Source organism: Lagenorhynchus albirostris, chromosome 2, assembly GCF_949774975.1.
Source record: "Lagenorhynchus albirostris chromosome 2, mLagAlb1.1, whole genome shotgun sequence".
Lineage (NCBI taxonomy): Eukaryota > Metazoa > Chordata > Mammalia > Artiodactyla > Delphinidae > Lagenorhynchus > Lagenorhynchus albirostris.
The window spans coordinates 100,552,242-100,574,695 of record NC_083096.1 but is presented as its reverse complement, the minus strand read 5'-3'; the positions used below and the strand labels follow the sequence as shown (position 1 = coordinate 100,574,695).

The window sequence follows — 22,454 nt, the reverse complement described above, 5'->3', positions numbered from 1 at the left end:
CAAACATTTGTTCTTCTAGTTTTAATTAAGCCCCAGATCCGCTTGAGTTCCACTAAGCTCAACTGCAGGCATACGACAAGTTATCCCGCCAACCCATTGCTTCCTCCCAATACTTTGATAAACACACTTCATCCCACCAAGCTTTGGCCTTCTGATTGAGCCATGCCTGGACTCTGATCCTTTCCTTCCTACAATCCAGCCGCTTTAACAATCAGCCCCTGAATAGCCTCCCTGCTTCTGACCCAATCCCCTTAGTCAATTATCAGTAGAGCAGTCCTTTTAAAATTTAACTCAGATCTTGATGTTTGTCTGCTCAAAACAGTTCAGTTGTTTCCTCTTTCACTCAGTAAAAACTAAAGACCTTATGAACACTTACAAGACCTCACCACATACCGCCACATACTATCCTCTCATACTCTGTTCCAGTTACGCTGACTTTTTTTTTTCTATTCCTAGAAGTCCAAGAGCCTTCCTCAGTCAAGGGTGAATGCATTTAGCTTGACATGGAACCTTTTTCTCCCAAATGTCTACATTCCCTCAATGTTTTCATCTCTCTCCCCAAAGTCATCATATTAGAGAGGCATTCCTGGGCCACCCCATTTAAAATGGCAAGTCCTGGGCTTCCCTGGTGGCGCAGTGGTTGAGAGTCCGCCTGCCGATGCAGGGGACGTGGGTTCGTGCCCCGGTCTGGGAAGATCCCACAAGCCGCAGAGCGGCTGGGCCCGTGAGCCATGGCCACTGAGCCTGCGCGTCCAGAGCCTGTGCTCCGCAACGGGAGAGGCCACAACAGTGAGAGGCCTGTGCACCGCAAAATAAATAAATAAATAAATAAATAAAATAAAATGGCAAGTCCTGTCTCCTCTTCCACCATAGCCTCTCCCCAAATTCACACTTTGTTTACTCCTATTTCAACTATTTTCTCCATTTCATTAACCACTGTTCAACATACATTTATGTGACAATTTATTTGTTTGGTTCAGTGTCTTTCCTTACCAGGTATGAGCTCCATGAGGGCAAGAATTTCTATCTGACGTGTTCACTGCTCTATTCCAATTGCCTAAAGCAGTGCTTGATACACAGTGGATGCTCAATAAATGTAGGTTGATTAAACAAACAAACAAGCAAACAAAACTTCTACCTTCTCAAGTAATTAATTATCTGGTCTCGTTTTGTGTGTCTATGTGTGTTCTACTTATGCAGAAGAAATAGCCACTACTCATTTCTAGTGACCCTTGCCAATGGATGATGGCTATAATATAAAGCATGAAGTAAACTGACACTGCCATTCAGGGGTGTCTTTCCTTCCAACTTTCAAGATGCAGCCTTTCATAATGAAAACTTCTCTGACTTTAGATTTAGAAAAATAAGATTTAAAACATTTAGTTCAAAACATATTGCTCAAGCACTTATTCTTTGCTGAGGTCCTATGCTATGCATGAGGATACAAAGATGAATCAAATTAGCTTCTGTTTTTTTATCTTAGGCAAGTCACTTTACTCCAGTACAGCTGTTTTCCTTTTATTTGTACCATGATAAGTTTGTACTAACTGATGCCTAAAATGGTGCTCCAGAGAGGGTGTGGAGAAAAGGGATCTCTCTTGCACTGTTGGTGGGAATGGAAATTGATACAGCCACTATGGAGAACAGTATGGAGGTTCCTTAAAAAACTAAAAATAGAAATACCATACGACCCAGCAATCCCACTACTGGGCATATACCCTGAGAAAACCATAATTCACAAAGAGTCATGTACCAAAATGTTCATTGCAGCTCTATTTACAATAGCCAGGACATGGAAGCAACCTAAGTGTCCATCAACAGATGAATGGATAAAGAAGATATGGCACATATATACAATGGAATATTACTCAGCCATAAAAAGGAACGAAACTGAGTTATTTGTAGTGAGGTGGATGGACCTAGAGACTGTCATACAGAGTGAAGTAAGTCAGAAAGAGAAAAACAAATACCGTATGCTAACACATATATATGGAATCTAAAAAAAAAAGAAAATGGTCAGAAGAACCTAGGGGCAAGACGGGAATAAAGATGCAGACCTACTAGAGGATGGACTTGAGGACACAGGGAGGGGGAAGGGTAAGCTGGGATAAAGTGAGAGAGTGGCATAGACATATATACACCACCAAATGTAAAATCGATAGCTAGTGGGAAGCAGCCGCATAGCACAGGGAGATCAGCTTGTTGCTTTGTGACCACCTAGAGGGGTGGGATAGGGAGGGTGGGAGGGAGGGAGACGCAAGAGGGAAGAGATATGGGGACATATGTATATGTATAACTGATTCACTTTGTTATAAAGCAGAAACTAACACACCATTGTAAAGCAATTATACTCCAATAAAGATGTTTTAAAAAATAAATTAAATAAATAAAGAATAAGTAAAATAAAATGGTGCTCCAGAAAAAAGCTCCTATGATGACAAGACTATCTCCACCTTGGATTTTGGAAAAGTCTGAAAGCGTAGAGTGGATGGAGAAAAACCTGGAGAATAAAGTTGACATTTTTAACTCAGTCATGAACCAGTGGTGACTCTGATATTTTAGTGAGATTGATCTGTAATGTGGTTAGTCTATATGTGACAAATTACCTATTGACTACAGTTATAATTCTTTCCTAGAATAGAGACTCCAAATATGTTCAGGCATTCTAAAGCAAATCAAATTCATAATACTGATTTGGATAAAATGAGTAATTTATCTTTCTATAAATACATTTGGTTCTTGTTCTCAGAACTAATACCCTTTATAAGGCATTATCTTCCTTAACGTTAAAATTTGAGAAGTCTGTGGTACATGTACCCAGCTGATGTTTCACCCAAGATTAGTCACCAGTCACCTGTTAGAATGAAATGATTTTAAATCTGTCATTTTTAGTAAGTTAACTAATTATTAATTCTAAGTAATGCTTACATTAGAGCTCTTTTAAGAAATAAATGGAAATCTCTTCATTCTACTGCCTTCATAGCAGAATGAATTAGCTATAAGTATTATATATATCTATATCTATATATAGCTAGAGATAGAGATAGATATAGATATCTTTGAATGCAGCTTGTAAATGTGACTTATGGAAAATTCCTAATGTCTCTAATTACCACATTCTCCTAATTAATATCCATATATTTTGTGAAGAGTATCTAGTATTTGGATATGCAAGACTTAGCACATTCCACTGTTACTAGTTAAATACAGTACCTTTCAAAGATATTAACCCTGAGAATACAATACACAAGAAGCACTTGTGTATTGACAAAGATAAATTTCTCATTGTATCCAAATCAGTATCATAAAATAATTTTCTTTTACTTTGAATGTCTGTACTAGAAAAAGCAACTATGGGTAACCCAGAAATTTTTAAATGTGCATCTCACAATCTGAGGAACATTCTAATGATTTAAACTAGGAGACTGCATATTAACAGTTTTACATCTTCTAAAATTTGTTGCATGACAACTCCATATTTTCTGATGGTTCCATTTTACCTCCTCAGGGACAGCTCTTATATGAACAAAGCCTTTTCTGAAGACGATGAACACTCGGCGGGCTCCACAACGTAAAGCAGATGTTGCACAGTCGAAAGCTGTGTCTCCAGCTCCGAGTACAATCACGGCTCCCCGTATCGATGGCAATGGAGAGTGACAGGCACACATTCCTGAATGATGAAAGGAAAACCCCATTTTCAAGTAGAGAAACCATTTCTGCATGACAGCTCAAAAGATACTTGTACTCAAAGCAGTGTAAAATTGCATCTTGCAGTTTTCGAGGATGGAGTGTCACTATCAAATTATTCTGCTTCATTGAAAGACAGTTTTATTCCCACTTTAAAAATATGCTCATACATGTAATTTCATAGTCAATACCTTTAACTTCTTTTTTTCCTTCTAGAAGGATAGCTGTAACACATTTTGAAGAGTTTGGGTCATAATAAACTGGAATCAATCAGTTTAAACTCTGTCAAAGTTGTGATATGTATTTTTAACTTATTGTCATTAAATTTGTTTGTTAGAAGAAAAAAAGTGATCCTTGTGATCTGAGTTAATAATTTGCAATATTTCATTAAAACCTTTTATTTAGAAATCATCTTATAAGATTTCTAACATATAGCCCTGCTGTATAGTATATTTAGTAAATTTTGAAAATTAACATGCTGAATACGTTCCCTTTATGTAACTGAAGAATTTCTGAGAACTATTTTCTTGAAATAGTTAAAATAAAACTTTCTCCCTTTTACTGCTTTTCTCCTGGTTTTGTTTGTAAAACTGAGCAATAAAAGAAATATGACTCTCCAAGTGAACATTTCTCAACAGCATTTATATGAATATTTGATGTCCACATGAAGATTCTTTAAAAAGTAAAATGCAGGTGTTCGTTATGTATTAGGTAGCGCTGTATTATTGGATTAAATAAAACTGTTGACAAGATAAATTACTATAATTTTTGAAATGGCACCACAGATAGCATAATCATTTTGCTTGAAAGAGTTTGTATTTGGGATTACATAATTAGCCTTTTGTAATTCTCAAATACATGCTATGTGTACAATGATCTTCCCTAGCAAGCATCGTGTTCTCTTGGAAGGAAGAGGATGAAGATGTTACACAACTTTAGCTGTAAAGTTCTACAGATTGATCTAAGAGAGAAAGTTTCTAATCTTTTTCAATTTTAGGAGAATAAATGTAGATTCTTATCTTTTCCATATGTAACTGATGTTAGAATATCTGAAGTTCAGAATTCTTTAAAAATATATATTTAAAGGAGTTTGACTATCGGGTTTTAGGGAATATATTATAGCTTCTTTAACACTAAGATGATGACTCTAGCCCAGTCAAAGCAGAGGACAGGCATAGCTTCCAGTTGTTCTTCCTTTGGTGTGTGAAGTGATTTCACACAGAGACTAGGTATTAGGGTATCCATCAAAGTGGTTTGTTTTAATTTCATAAAACTGTGGTTCAAGAAGAGACTGAATCTTTCTGCTGGTGTGGATACAAATCATGGAAGACATGATCACTTGTCCTATTTTAAACAAAAAAATAAAACAGTTCCCAAAGTGAAGTTCCTGCCTTTTCTTTTAAGAACATGTTCTGATGTTTGTTAAGGACACTCTTATTTTGAAGCAACTTTTCATAATGCAGTTTAGACTTGTATACAACACAGTGAAAAATCCTTATGATGATATTTGATTGGGAGGTTGGACAAATAGATGATTCTGGCTAATAGTAATGTCAGATTTTTTTTTTTTTTTTCATTTTGCATTGGTGTTATAAAAGGATGAACTGGAGATCTGGACAATTTCCTACTGAGCCTGGACTTAATATATATTCATAATACACATAACAACATAGGTAACATTAGGAACAGAAGACAGTATGTGATACCTGCTTTACTGCTTTTGGCTACAAGTGGCAGAAAGTCTTTGGATGTATAAAACCCCTGGTCCTGTGTCAGGCCTTGGAAGATGTGATCCTTTTTGGGTTCTGGCAAACCTAAGTAAAAAAATTTATAAAATGTCATTAGAAGGAGGAGTGACTTTTTCTACTGACTATTAGAAAGAAAGTAGAAAGCTGTAATCATTAAGATAATGTGGTTCTTAGAGGAAAAAAAATCTATAAGCAAATTAACATAAAAGAATGTACATAACACAATGTAACAGACCTCAGAGTATACCTTTAATACATAACTAAGAATACATCATAAATCACACATTCATGTGCACATGTACATATACAGAAACATGGATACTCACATACAGTGTTAAGGGGAAAATCAGGTTATATTCTTTCCTCATGTCATAAATAAAAGTAAATTTCTGGTATATTAAAGTGATAAATATAAAAAATTCATCACAAAACCTAAAAGAAAATATGGATATATGTTTATCTAGTTCCTGAATATGGAAGGTCTTTCTAAGGGGGTGGGGGGAGACTAAAAAATTTCGAAGGAAAAAAAAGTGTTTTACCACAAAAATTCAGCTAGTTTTACACTTCAAAAATATTATAAACAAATTAAATGCCAAGTGATTAGCTAGAAGAATATTTTAACAAATAAAATGTCTTTTCTACATAAAGACATTTCTCAGTTTTAATGAGGAACATATTAACTTTTCAATAGAAGCATAAACAAAGGGTAACAAAAATTGGGATAACAAAAAACATAGTTTATAAGCACCAAAAATCTTAAATCCCCTAGTAATTTAAGAACTGCAAGTTAAAACAATGAGATATGATTTCTCCTCTACTAAAAAGTAAAGGGTTTGGCAAGGTTAAAGATGAGATTTGTTATGCTCTTTTGGTAGAAATTTGGTAGAAACTGGTGCCTAATTCTAAAAAACAGTTTTGAATCTATCATAAGAAAATACTAAGACATGCAAATAAAGGTTTGATGTACAAAAATGGTCAGTGCAAAAAAAAGATAAGCGAGAAACAGAAAGGGTGGAGGAATATCAAAATGCCAACAGAATGAATAATCCAGTTTTACTTTAAGAGATGAAAAAATGACAGAACAAAATGCAGCCATTAAAACAAACATTTGAAAAATGTGGTAACAGATTGTGGTCAAAATACAGTGTTAAATAAACTAGCAGGACATAAAACACTGTGTATAGTATGATTTAAGTTTTATAAAAATATATAAACTATATAATCTGAACAGTAATCATTTCTGGTGGTGGGATTGTGGATATTCTGGGTTTTTAAAAATTATTTCCTTATTTTCCATATGTTCTATAACATGCATGTATCAACTAGTTAGGAAATAATTGCCAACATTTTGAAAAGAATATGAATAGTTGGTTAAAATGTTTTCAAACTACAAATGAAGCAAATCTGATAGCTTTCACCCCACTACAGGAAAGCTTTTCATCTCAGTTCCATAAGGGGGAAATTTATAGTTTAATGTTATTTACTATCCAAATCTCAGTCTACCGATAGGCCATTCCAGAGAAGTAGTAGTTTATTTCATAGTTAAATGAAAGCCAATGGTAGCTGCTGGTAGACACACAGAGTAAAAAGCATGGCCCAGGAGATGAGTTTGTTGTGTGCGATAAGGTTGATACTGTATCTGACCTGAAAACTGAAGGTGCTGGTGGATTGAGTGCATAGCCAGCAATAAACCACTGCTGTCCCTTCAAATTAAATCAAACATTTTTCTTTCCTGTCTAGCACCTCTTTCATTTCCTCCCCCCCCCAAAAGATTTGCCCTTTGTTTTTAGGTTATTTTAAGACCATTTTTTAAAAATTATAATCTAAGAAAGTTAGGCAAGTCATTTGACTGGTCTTTGCTCTGGCTTCTCTATAAACAAAATGGGGATAATTTTATTTCTTCATTTTCTGACACGGAGGAATATCCCTTAGTCTATTTGTAACATGGAAACTATTACATAAATGTGTGGTTATATATATTAATGTAATTCTTTTCAAAGGGCTGAGATGGGGTGGTTACAGTTATATAAATATAGCTGAATATGTACTTGAAGATTCTAATGACAAAACAATTTTTCTTGAAAGCTGTTAAAAGATGATTGTAGTTTAAGCTACATTTGATTAGTCAAACCAACATGTGTCATTTTATATATATATATAAAATATATATTTTTAAATAATAAGGACCTGTCTCCCCTTTGATATTACTATACTATAGAGACTGCATATGTTCTATGGTACTTCATTTTCCCATTTTCCTGTTAAAAAAACACAACAAGGAAAACAATGTGAAGGGTTTTGCAATTTCAAGGTGATGTGATAAGCAAAAACCTTTAAGACAGATCAAAAACAAAGCACAGAGAATATAAGTGGTGGATAAGAATTCTACAGTTTCTGGGAATGAAGTCTAAGATCCTTCCTTTACTAATCCCTAATCTGAGCCTTTTCATTACTTGCCATGGTTAAGGTAAAAGGGAGATTTACATCTGTGCTTATTTTCTATAGACCCACTGCTAAAATAACTGTTATATAAAGAAATGCAAGGCATTCGTATTAAACACACCACTTGACCCATAGAGATGATGTTTTCTCTCCTGCAAGAAAAAAGCTTCGGTAAAATTTAAATTTCATTATTTCACTTGAATCATACACTGACAAGGACAACTGAGTTTCCTGTGCTTTCACCCCACTCTGCATTTATCACTATAATGAATTTAACATTTACTGGGTCAGATTCTCCCTGTAAATGTTTAAGAGGGCACCAGCTAAATGTTCTGACCTATAGATACTGGCTTGAGGACAGGAAAAATGAGCCAGTAACTGGATGGGATGATTATGATTGGGTTATCTCTGCAGCCTATTTAGCCACACCTCAAGTCATGCTCACTTTTAGATTCCCAGTGTCCACGGAGCGCTTCTCCCCTACCTGGGTGGCAGATCATCTATTAGGACCATGTATCTGAAGCTCTGCTCACAAACTCTTTGGCAGTCCAGCCCAGCTGGCAGAAGTACCCTATTCTCTGCTAACTATGATGCTGCTGGGTAATTAGGAACAGGGTCTTTGTCATCAGACAGAGTTTGGTGTGAGTTCTACCTCTCCCATTTATCTGATTGTGATCTTCTGTAAGTTCCTACGACGGTTAGTTTTATGTGTACATAGCTAAGTACACACATCAAATTAGCCAATCAAACACTAATCCAGGTATTACTGTGAAGGCACTTTATAGATGTGGTTAATATCTATAATCAGTTGATTTTAAGTAAAGGAGATTACCTCAATAATCTGGATAAGCTTCATCCAATCAATCCAAAGGTCTTAAGAAAAAATTGAGGTTTCCTTAAAGAACAAATTCTGTCTGTCTGCTGGCCTGGCCTATAGATTTTAGATTTGACAGCTCTCGCAATTGCATAAGCCAATTCCTTGAAATAAATCATACCACTCAATCTATCTATCTATCTGTCTATCTATCTATCTATTTATCTATTTTATATATCTCTTAAACGCTTTATCTTTCTAGAGAGCCCTGAAACAATTAATTAATTGCTCTGATCTTCTACCTCTGCATTTCTAAAACAGAGATAATAATTATATTTCTCTTCTCTCATAGATGTGTCTATCTATTTATCTATCCATATATATATATATATATATATATATATATATATATATATATATATAAAGCATTGGGACCTGGCACATAGTTAATGCTCAATAAACACTATCTATTAATATTAAGATAGGTTTATTATTCTGTAGTTTATAATTTTTATTTCAAATTCCACATGTCGTGGCAAGGAAGAATAAATCTTAAATCAAAGTAAGGTATTAAAACCTTAGCAAATTTAAACAAAGTGCTACAAAAGAAGAAAAATGAAGCAACCTTAAGTGAAATATGAAAGATAATGAAACTTGCAAATACCCATCTATCAAAGGAAGATTTCCCTGAGAGTAGGTGGCATATTAATAAATAAGGTATGTGTCTATACCAGGATGATTTCAAAATGACACTGAAATGACTTTTTAATTCACCTTTCAGTGGGAAGAAGGAGGTTTATGAATAAAGAGGAATTGACAAAGATTTGACAAACAAAACAGCTCAGGGTAATATACGTATAGTGTTCTTTGTCTTTCAAGGAGGCCAGATAGTTTCTTTGTTCCCCTAGAATAGTTACTGAAGTTTTTGGTGTTTCATCATGCATTTACACAAAGGTATACAAACGAACACCTTCTTAAGACGTACTGAAAGATTATCATTTTCAAGTTCTCCAAAAAGAAAAGAAAGAAATAAAATGTTGCTTTATACTACAGAAAATCTAACTTAACATGTATTGATTACTTATAGGCACTGTTTTAAGTGCCTGACATATAGGTAGGTGATTTTTATATACTAACTCATATAATTCTCAAAACAACTCTAAAAGACAACTCGCATTATTATCTGCATTTTAGATATGAGGAAACTGAGGCACATAAAGATTAAGTAACTTTGCTGAAGGCCAATTTCTAACCTGGATGGTCTGGCTGTAGAGTGAATGCTTTAACTTCAAAATGCTGCCTTTGCCATGTATAAGGTTATAATTAAGCCCTGTTATAATGTGTTGCTACATAACAAGTGATGTCTAAAGTAATCATTCAATGTATAAGTATTAAGTTTCACTGTAAGGCTATGGATACGCATACAACACAGAATGTTCCAATCTAGTGGTAGAGAAAAGACTGGCTGCTTCTCTGGGCTGCATCTTTGTTTTGCGATTCTTTTCTCTAGCACAATTCCTCTCTAAAATGTCTTCCTTCTTAACTGCATTCCCCTTGGGTATCTGCTGGTTATTTTTCAATATTTGATATTCTTTGAAATCTGTACCTTTGCTTTGTTTCCAAAGCACCTCCCTCTGAAACAACCACAGAATATACAACAGCAGTGTATTTAGTAAATTCTTTGTACTCATATTAAGTTCTGCACAACTTCAATTAACATTAACAAGATATTAAATATTCTGTTTTGTGTTATCATCTAGTAAGTAATAGATGAGGAATAAGTTTCTAAGGCTCAGTCTTCATAGCTATTGTAGGACGTGTTTAAGAATTTCTCAGATTTTATAATGTCTGCATGTGTTACTTTACTGGGTCAACTCATTCAGTGTTAATTGAATTGAGCAACAATTTGTGTGACGCCTCTCATTCTTGAAGGCATTCACTTGAATGACAGCTAAGCCGTCATGCGGAAGATGGTGATCAGACAGACATGTCACGGGAGACAGCCTCACACATCCCACAGAAGTGGAGAAGACAGTAGAGAACGTTGTGAGACTGCCTCAGGTTCCTGGCTTACGGAAATGGGCAATGTTCTAGTATTCTGAACTCTCTCTGCAGGTATACTGTCATTATTTCACACGAGTGCTTTTTCAATAAGAAGATTTTAGTAGACATATAAAATCCCCCTGATTATGTCCTACTCTCAAGTTTACTGGCTGAGCACAGCAAAATGTAGTTGATGGCAAATGTCCTAAGTTTTTCACTTTTCCAAGTACTTTTGTGTCTGAGATTTTGCTGTCTTCTCAAAGAAGAAAGCACGTTGTGTGATCTCAATCCTCATTGCTAAGCCTGGTTTGGGGAATGGTGCTGCATGAGGAAGAATATTAACATGTGAAGATTAAACATGGATTCATTAAACAAACCCTCACTAAGGGACACGAGGCTATCTACCACAGCTATGCAGTTGTGTCTTTGTAAGAAATGTCCCTGTGTAACCATTGTTTTTCTTTATTTTTGTTTATTAAATCTTTTAAAAATATCTTAATGCCAACTGACTTATTTCTATCACTTGTAAATACAGCGTACTGAATAAGAGTGAAAGCTCTAAGTCAGACTTTCTGTGTTAAAATTCTCATTCTAGCTCTTACTAGCCATTGACCTTGGGCAAGTAAATTATTCTTTCTGGGCAACAGCAGCCTCATCATAGGATTGTTAGGAGAGTAAAATGAAAACAATATATGTAAAGCTCTTTGCATAGATGTGAAATAAACGTTTCCTTTTATTTGCATTCTCTCCCTAAAAGCCTTTGTTTGATATAATGGAAGGACACATTCGGATAGACATAAAGTAAATGTTCATCTAATCCATCATATACACAATTCACACTGTTGCACATTTAAGCGGTCAGTGTTGGACAGATTTGTTGGAATGAAAGGCTGTGGTAAGACAAGGGTATTCCTCTAACCTCATTCATTCTACAGACTACAATGGACGCAAACCATACGTGCTTCAAGACCAGGAAATAGCAAGGTTAAGACCTTCTATTGGTTAAGGCATCATTCAAATTGCAGCAGTTAGTTAACATCCTGCCTCAGAGACCATTGACCTAGGAGTCTGGAGAACTGGGTTCTAGTCTCATTATATCCCCTTTCTAGCTGTACTTGGGTAAAATTACTTTTAATACTGTGGCTGTCAAATTCCTTTATTTTATCTAATTATGTTTTATTAAGCTATAATTGACATATATTAGTTTCAGGTGTACAACATAAAGATTCAGTATTTGTATATATTGCAAAATGATTACCACAGTAAATCGAGCTAACTGCCTTGACTGGAACGAAGATATCTCTGACTTATGTACAGGGTTGCTCTGAAATGAGGTGGAAAAGTACACATAAAAGCACTCTGGTAAATCTAAAAAACATTCAAATGTAAATCATTATTACTGTCTTGGGTAAAATATAAAAACTATGGAAAATAAAGACTCACATTATAAAAGATTCATAGTATACACTTTCACAAACAGAAGATACTGCATTAATCATAAGAAGATATTTAAATGGCTGTACATAGATATGTAAATGTAGGTATAACTCATAAATACATGTATTATGGATATATGTGTTTATATACTTACTAGAAAAAGTAAACTATTTCGATATCAAGCCCAAACAGTTGAGATTACAATATGGAAATAAAATATTCTTTTCAAGGGCCTAAGCATTCCACAATTTCACAATGGATTATAAAGTTCTTCATCTGTCACTTAAAGATCACTTATATGACTCAAAGGATTTACTTCCAAGGGAAAACAGTGCTGTAAGGGTTATCATTCTAAGATCTATATATGGATTAGAAAGAGAACAGATCAATGATGCCCTATTGTGATTCTTTTCTCAATAAAACTCCCCATCTTTTTCTGACAACCCACTGTAAATGCATTTAGCTCTTGGGTGTTCAGACTGAATTCAGAAAGAGTGGAGTGATTCAATATAACACATATGAAATCAGATCACCATATATCACAATAGTATTCATTTCATTGATTTTTCAAATCCCATTAAATATCTGTTCTGTATAACTGCTGTCTAGTCTCTCTCTATATATATATGACCACAAGAATTAATTGTATGGATCACATAATTCGTTAGAGCATAACAAGATGAAGACTCTTAAAAAATGTTATGAATGAAATCACCATCTCAAATCTTATTTTTTCCCATTACACAAGGTATTTTTCTATACAGAAACATATAACAATAATGACATCCAGACCTAAGAGGAGTAAAGAACACTCATACAATTTTGAAAATCGGAGAGACGCTGAACTAAGATCTTTTTGTATTTAATTATGAAAACAGTATAATTTTAAAAGCATTGGAGAAGAGAATAAAATAAACAAATGCAATAATTCCTATGAAGTTACAAACGTATTTCAGTTTGCTTTTATGATTTCATGTAGAAAATATGTATAAGTTCTATTATACCAACGAGATCAGTTCATAAAATTTCATATTAGAGCTTAATATCAGGCTCCAATTTAGAGTTTTCATGGTGACAGAAAATATAAACATATTAATAAAGCAATGTGTTCACAAGATCAACACATGTGAAGTAAATTGAATCTAAGTGGTTAAAATTCTTCTAGAGGATTTTTAATCTGTAATAAAATATCTAGCAATTTCATATAACAAAATGAGAATAAGATTCACTATGCATTTGTAGTCTCATAATTTTTACTCCTTTTACACATTTGGAAAAAATATAGAGAGAGAGACCTTATTTTAATTAATAAAATATTGTCCAAGAACTCAAAGACAGATAAAATATCCTTGAGTGTTTTCTACCTTCCTGATAAATAACTTCTATATTCAGGATCCACCTTATCTATTGTTCTTTCTATATAAAGGGACATATGAAGGAAACAAAACAACAAAATCCTGGACCAAAAAAAAGAAGCTGAACTATTTTTCTTTATATTTTTGTAATCCAATTTTCTTGTAATTAGCAGAAGTTATTTTACTAATTAAAATTTAATTTTAATATAAAAATAAGATCTCATTAAAATCCCTCTTCTAGAAAACATGTTAATGTAATTTTCTTTTTCTGTCACAAAATTATACATATCCCTTTGATTTTTGGTATTATTTATTAAAGTGTGCTTTATCTCTTGGGCTTTTTCTATTTGTTTTCCTCCCTTCTCTTTTCTCTGTTTCTCATTCTCATTTGGCTTTTGCTATAAAACAATTTCCTTAAATTTTAATCCTCACATCATGAAGTAAGGGTAAGCAAAAAAATTCAAAGAATATGCCTCAAGGGAAGATTTTTTTTTCTTAATGACTGGAATTCTTAGATGGTGTTAGAAAATTACTATTTAGCACTATGTAAGTATACTATATTCCAAAGTAAAGAAATCATTAATAATAAAATACTAAAAAGGAACAGTTATATTACAAAATAAATCTACCAGGCTTACAAAGAAAACAAATTTGCTACAGCTACCTGCTGTGGAGATGAGGCAGTAATCTCAACAGCAGGAAATAAAAGAGAAGAGAGGAGAAAAATACAAAAGCACAGACATTAAAAAAGTAATTAAAACACTTATCTCCATCGACATACATTACGGAAAAAACCCTCAACCAACCACCTAAAACCATACTTTATTGAACTGCACAGCAGGAAATAGCATTAAAGCTGCCACCGTAAACACACATTCTGTAGAAGGGAGAACACCCCTTTAAAAATGTAATCTCAAAAGTATTACTAATGTGTTAATCACCAGTAAATGTACCATACATTCATTGTATTGTATTAGCTACTTTCTCAAAGGTATTTATTAATTGTACTTCTAAATTTTTTACTCAAATAAATTCTTAAATATACGTACTGGTAACCTCTTTATTTGTAATCGTTCTAATGAATTTTACAGCTATATTGTGAGGCTAAAGTATTCTGTATATCAAAAACTTTATGTAAAAATTTTTAATATAATATGTATTTATAATAGATAATGCAGTTAAACTGTTTTCTTTAAAGCCAAACTAATCTTTGCTATAGTACTGAAATAAAAAGAGTGAAACACAATGCAAGAGTTGAGGTCATGGATTAAAACTGAAATGAAAGCTAAGAATCATTCTGAATTACCCAAGTATGCTCTGGCCTTCAGAGCTCTGCAAAGTGAAACAATACAAGTCTGAGGAAGCAAGTGGCAGGCCTTAAAATAAAGATCATGCACCAAATGTGCTTGGTGACTCTCTCAGCTGCTGAAACTTGTTTCTGCATCTACCTGATTCTCCCCAGGCATGTCTGTGAAACAATGGAGAGCTGCCTGATTCAGAATCAAAAGACTTCTAATGGCCTCCTGACCTTTACTTTTTAGCTATTAGCTATAAGCTCATGCCTAAGTCATTAAATTTTAAACCTCAGTTTTCTCATCTTTAAAATTAGAAGAATTACAAAATGCATTTCCTTATAGAACTGTTATGTGGACAAGTAAGCATAGTACAGCTCCATATTGCTGAAACAACTTAAATTTACACATAGAAAATATAGATATTAGTTTTGCTACCATATAATTCTTTTACCTTTTAATTATGCATTTTGTTCTTTACTCAAATGATACATTTCTGTGCAATTTTATTGATCTTATTCTAAGTCACTGCTGTGGTTTTTATAAATCTTACAAGAAAATACTTATCTTAGTAGATTTTTTAAAGAAATGTGTATGCAATAAGAAAAATATTAAATTATTTCCATGATTAAATATACTTGGAATGTGCTCAGTATTACCGATACATTGCTGAGTTAGAGTCTTGAAACTAGAATACTTTTCTAGGAATTCAGAAAATTCCACAAAGTAATCACTTTCCAAAGACACTCTTGATGGATAGACATGGTCAACCATTTCAGAAACATATAGTTGACCTTGAACCTCAGTTTGTTCATCCACAAAATAGGCAGATTATCTAGAAACCAAATTCTGAAACTTGCCTGTGATTTTCTAGGAATCCAAGACTATGAAAACGTATCTTTGTACATTTTATTGTGTATGTGTACAGAGGGTCCATACCTTTCATTATACCCCCTACGGAGCCTGTGACTCAAAAATGGTTAAAGAATCACATTGACTAAGATTAATTCAACTATACCATACCACTTATCCAGCTGCCATTCCAAGTGCATGGAGTGTGGTCTCAAATGCAATGTAATTATCCACACCTGACAACTGTTACGCATCATGAACAAATACCATTTTATATAAGACTTTGTAAATATATTAAGGTCTGGTAAAATAAAGTTATAGTTTTGATGTCAGACATAACTATGTTCATGTTATTACTCCACGGTAATACTGGCTGTATAACCTGCATAATCACAGTTACTTAAATTTCAAGTCTCCATTTCCTTATCTATGAAATCAGGTAAATTAATTTAGATAATATATCTCAATAATATGATAAATGCTTACCACAGTGACTAGCATGTGGTAAATACTAGTAAATGAATTGGCTTTTATGTATTTTAACTTCCAAAATCCTATTACTTTCATACTTGTACCTTCCTTGATATTTTTCTTTCTTAACACTTACATAATTTTAATATAAAACACCACAACAACCACCAAAACTACAGATAATTTTAAAAACTTAATGCCAATTGAAATTTCCTTTGATATTGGTGATTAACCATATAAAACTTGGCAGATTCAATGTATATTCACTACATATCCAGTTCTGAAATTCCTGTTACTTAAAAAAGCCAAGCAAAACTACAGTCTATCCTGTTCAACTTTCAAATTTGGATACTAGTTGTGATTTTTAATTGTTATTAAGATAAGATGGAAATAGAAATTTTGGATGTTTCATTTATTTAAGCACTTATTCATTAATACCTACTGAGTGCCTACTGTACTTAGGATACAGAGGTACCTGGGATATACAGAGATGAATAGCTTCCAATCTAGTGGGAGAAGAACATATAATCAGAAATAGAAGAAAGCAAGATTAAGTGCTATGACAAACGGATGCATAGGTAAGTGCACAGGAGCCCTTACAAAACACAGTTCACCTCAGCTGGTGACAATGATACTTACGCTCAGTCTTGAAAGATGAATGTTTCCCATGGTAGAAAAAGAAAGAGGAAGAATGAGCAACATATACAAAGGTGTGAAGGGGTAAGAGTTCAATCTGAATGAAACTAGGGTGTGGTCAGGGGAGCAGATAGGAGAGAGGGAATAGCAAAATTTGAAATTGACAGATAAGCAGGCCCCAGACCATAAAAGGCCATGCAAGCCACACCAAGGAGTTTGGATTTTACCCAGAGAAAACACTGTAGAGAAATGATACAGTCAGCTTTGTATATTAACAAGGACAAACTGGTATCAGTATGTAGACCTGATTTGCAGACAGTGAGAATGAAGGAACTAGATCATTTAAGGGGATGCTGCATAAATCCGGATAAGACAGGAACACTAACCTTGTACTTCTCAACCTGGATTATTAGTAACCTCCACTAACATGGCATTACAGGGAGTGTCCACAGCCTCAGTACAAACACAGCCTACTTTCCTGGGTCAACAATTTCAATCAAAGATAAGTACTTTAAATTATGGTGTTTATATTAAGACAAAAATGGAGATGCTGAGGAATGAAATGCAAATTTCGAATAAAATTTTACTACTTCAAAGAAATTCTGTATATGGGATTTGAAACTGTGCCTCTGGATTCCTTAGAGGTATGTTTTCACTTTCTTCTCCTATTACAGTAACTTTAATGGGGAAAAAAAAAAAAAGAATTGATTCACACTAAGATACTGACAGTGGGGATACATACAGGAGAATAAAAACATATCCTGAAGGTCTTTAAGGGCTAATTTCATTGTATTTGGCACCTCGCGGTTGAAAAGTGTAGAGAGAAAGGAAGGGTCACAGCTGAGCCTCAGCTTCCTGTTTCGGTGGGTTCCTCAACAGTGGTGTGCTTGACTGTGGCCCAGGACAGTGGAAGAGGAGCAGATGCTAGGGCAACAGTATTGTTCCACTTCGAACATATTTAATGGAGTGTGGGATATCCAGTAGAGTCATTCTACAGATAATTAACAAGTAAAATTTCAAGGCTGAAGCTCATGAGAGAAATCTGGTCTGGACCAACAGATCTGAAAAGTATCAGCAAAGAGACTGTACTGGAAGCCATGAATGCTAATGAGCTAATCCTGAGGAAAAGAAAGCCAACAGTGGAGCCCTAGATAACATAACAACATTTAAAGGAAGAAAGAGGAAAAGGAGCCCAAACAGAAATTGAGGAGGGATCAGTCAGTCATGAGAGGCAGGAGAAAGCAGTATGCTGAATGCCAAGAGAAGAGAGGTATCAGTTCAGACTTTATAGATATATATACATGTATATATATATATCTCCAGTGCATAAAAATGTACCAAGAAACAGGTGTTTAAAGAGTACTTTTGATTTTAGGACTCATCCTTCTTGAATTTTAAGTATAGTGCAAGGTCACTTTTATTTTGGAAATAAAAGCATTAATTAATTAATTGTTTTTGGAGATAATATAGCTAAAGGAGATTTATTGAGAGAGAACATAAAAGAGAACAAAAACAACAAAATAGAAATATATGTATTGTAGCTATGAAAATCAATTTAAATGAGGCAAATCAGAAGAGGAAGAGGAAACAGGATAAACCCTATACTGACACCCACACTGCAAGGTATTCTAGTGGTAATGCCTGCCAAAGTATGAAAAGATTTTGCTAGAAGAGAAACATAACACATGCCTTTCTAGGAATCAGTATCAGTGGAGAATATATTCATACTAAAATGCATTCTTAAGAAGAAAGAATTAGTCAACAATGGCAACTCTGCATTAATTAAATTCTGAACGAATAACAGAAAATAGATGTAGCTTAGCTTGTATAATATTTGTTTGATTAAAAACTGCCTTTAGGGGCTTCCCTGGTGGCGCAGTGTTTGAGTCCGCCTGCCGATGCAGGGGACACGGGTTCGTGCCCCGGTCCGGGAAGATCCCACATGCCGCGGTGCGGCTGGGCCCGTGAGCCATGGCCGCTGAGCCTGCGCGTCCGGAGCCTGTGCTCCGCAACGGGAGAGGCCACAATAGTGAGAGGCCCACATACCGAAAAAAAAAAAAAACAACCAAAAAAAAAAAAAAAAACTGCCTTTAGGAGGGCTTCTTAAAGAATTTCATCAAAACTGAAGCTTTGAATTAGGGAGCTATTGTTCCACCTCTAGTAGGTTTGGAAATCCCACAAAAGGGCCCACTGATATGTGTGTGGTTCACCCTGCAACGAATTTTTCTGACTTCTGAAAGGAAAACCAAATAATGACTCCCAGACAGGTGAAATACATGGCCAAGGTAGCAACGCCTATGTTTGCTCTCAGTTCCCCCACCTACTTGCTGTGTGATGTGTAGCAAATCAGCCTATTTCTCTGTACCTTAGCTTTTACTTCTGTAAACTGAAGCTTTTAGCACCTCGTCCCCTGAGCTTTTCCAAGAACTCTTGAATCACGAAGCATTATACAGACATAAGAAATTTAATAGTAATTGAAAATATTTTCATTATAATGGAGTCTATTACATAGACAAAGAGTATCATCTTCTCTTTTACTACTACAAGGTGAAGAAACTACAGTAACAGTGGATGGTGGATTAATCAGGGAGATCAAATTGAAATTCTGGGTTGCTCTTTGGAAATGATTTAAATTCCCTATGAACTGTGCAATATACACACAATCAAAAACTAAATTATACTCAAAAGCACCTGAACCACTCTAACCATGGTATAAAAGCATATATCTTGACATCATCAATAAAAATCTTACACGTTTTAAAGTCAACATAGAATAATGAATTCTATCCCAAATGCCTGTGGTTTAATGAAGTGAGCAGTCGATGTTTGATTTTTTTTTTCAGTTTCTGAAATATGATATTAGGGTTATTTCTTATAAATATTTTCAGTTTTTTTTAAAGAAGTCATAGTCTACTGCTAAGCTGTTTGAGTTATGCTGCTTAGAGCATGGTTCATGTAAAACCAATATCAGCAATTTCATCTAATCCAATAGTTGTAAATTCTAGCCACGATGAACACTTTTGTGAGTCTAACTTGCTGTCTTGCCAGTGGACTCTGTAGATTATGAAGGAGAGGAGACAGAATGCAGTTCAGAAGCTCTCTTCAGCACCCCCTGTCCTAAATTCAAGCTCAACTTCATATAAGCTCAGTAGTAATAAATATTTTGAGTTAACGTTTGTAGCGTGTTTTGCCACTTAACAATAATTCTTGTGTACTGGAGCTCCACAACAGCTTTATCGGCTAGGCATCTTTATGACCATTCAAAAAATGAGCAAACTGAGGTTCAAGGCAGTGAAACAAGCTTTCTGAAGCCCATAGCTAGTCCCATAGCTAGTAAGTGCCAAAGCCAGAATTAATCCAGCAAAAGCTCTTAAATACAGTGTTTCTTCCACCATTACATAGAATATATGTTTAGGATAGTCTATTATCTTTATTATTAGGGGAAGAAAAGGAACCATAACCTAGTCTTTGAAAATTTAGCATACAATGATCTGTGGCACCTTAAATTTTCTGAATGTTAATACAGTAGTTTTATTCATAAGAAAGATAAAAACATGCTTTACAGATTAGCAGGTAATTATTCACATATCCCACCTACGCTACATTTTCAAAGATTTTAGGTAAACTATGCCTACTTAAATTTACATGATGTCTTGTAAAAAGGATTTTCTAAGCATTATTCATTTGTTTAAAGCACAGATCTACAATGACAAACCTATCATCAATTCATTTTGTTGAAAGGGTAATAATGAAAGCGTTATTTTCCTTCTTTCACTGTGAGTCATTTGACCTATGTTAAATCAACTCTCAAATTTTCATTCATTATTTCTACATGAAGGATTTTGCCAGCTCAAAAAAGTATAAATCTTCATTTGTCAAATTTAAACTATCCCTATCCCAGTTGCTATCAAGGCTCATAGCTCTTATCCCTTAAAAAACAGCAAAATATTGTCAAGTCACACAACCTGCCCACAGCCTCAGATGACCCCTGGAATCAATAATATTTGTAACTTGTAAGTGCACAGTTAAGGAGATCAGAAGGCAAGCGCTGTCCTCGTTAACCGCATTGAGCTGTGATACTACAGCCAACTCCCTTGTGTGGTCTGTGATCAATTTTAATCTCCTGACCAAGAATAAAAGAATGCAGACTCCTGATTCTGGATTCATCTTGAAAGGAGAGTATAGATTTGTATGTCTGCAGTGGGAACGAAAGATTTAATTCAACTGGCATTCCAGGAAAGAATACATCTAAACTATCATTCCTCCTCATTACCCTCACTGCTTCCAGGGTCCTCTATCGACAGAGTTAAATACTGAAAAATGTGTACACAATGGGTTAAAAAGCAAAGCTGTCTTTGTGGACATATGATCAACTGCCTACAGAAACAGACTTTATTGTGATTTGTCTTATTGCTACATGATTTAAAGTGGAATCACTTTTTCTATCTTGAATTTCCTTAGAAAGGTTATAATTTTGTGCCAGACTTCTTTGTGTGAAATCTTTATGTTTAAGCAATTAAAGAATGCATAATTTACGAAAATCATCATTTAAAATAATCATGATTAGTTGTTTTCAAATCCCTACATTTAGGTACACTGTTACATTTTGGGAACTTTAAATTGCAAATTGATACGAGAAGAAAAGACATCACCAGTTTGTTAGTTTTATATCTTTATATCTATACCCATGTCTCTCTCTCTCTATGCACGTACATATATATGATAATGCATTTACAAACAAATGCAGAAATATTCTTATTTTTCTATGAAAATAAGAAAATATATTTTATTGTTAAAAATAAAGTGTTCTTGCAGTTTACAGGGACAATTCAGGCAACTGTAATTTGAAAATTCCCTAGTTCCTATAAAATAGCATTTTCAATACATCAGACAAAAATTCCCATTCCACATCATCACCACCATCATTGCAGCAGTTTTTGAGCATTCATGATGCATCATGTACTGTGCTAGACAAAAACAAACAAACAGAGCAAGCTGGTGAAGAACACGGACCCCAAAGGCAGAGCCTAAGTTCAATTCGCAGCTCTGCTCCTTCCAAGCTCTTTGATCTTGAGCATATTAATTTGCCACCTTTGCCGCAGGTCCCTCATCCGTAAAGCAAGTATAAGGTCATGAATAGCACTGAACTTAGTAGAGCTTTTATAATGACTAAATGAGAGAACACAGACAAACATGGAAGTATGTGTGGTACTTCATGGGTATAAAATAGGTGTTAGCTATAATAAAATGTATTCTGGCTCATTCATTCATTCATTAATAAACATTCAGTAACTGCTCCCTATGTAAAAAGGACCGTGTTAGGAAACAAAGATGAGCAGAAGACAACAATCTGACATTTGCAAGCTGTTTAACTTTTGGACATCAGCCTTCTTATTTACAAAATTAAGATAGTAACATTTGTCTTGAAAGACTGTTATAGGGAACAAATGAAATTAATTACATAAAGTGTCAATCATAACACCAGCTACATATAGGGGATGGTCAATAGATGTTTATTGAATGAAGGAGTAAAGAACTGGATGGATGGATGGATATATGTTATGCCTTAGGCAGAGAGGAAACAAGAGTGAATCAATCAGTCATCAGCTCAGAGCACACATTTATAAGTGAATTTCAAATATTTCTAGACTAAAAAATTGAAATATAGCAGGTAACA

The 22,454-nt window shown here is 34.4% G+C and overlaps 1 protein-coding gene across 2 annotated transcripts in view; it reads right to left on the bottom strand.

Moving 5' to 3' along the window:
* DPYD (dihydropyrimidine dehydrogenase) overlaps positions 1-22,454 on the bottom strand; it is an 810,282-nt gene that overhangs the window by 465,742 nt on the left and 322,086 nt on the right. For both annotated transcript variants that reach the window (XM_060139525.1, XM_060139524.1), the window contains exons 9-10: positions 5,394-5,501; positions 3,501-3,670 (exon numbers count right to left, since the gene is read on the bottom strand). In XM_060139525.1, coding sequence (XP_059995508.1) covers positions 3,501-3,670; positions 5,394-5,501 — 278 coding nt within the window. The remainder of the gene's footprint in view (positions 1-3,500; positions 3,671-5,393; positions 5,502-22,454) is intronic.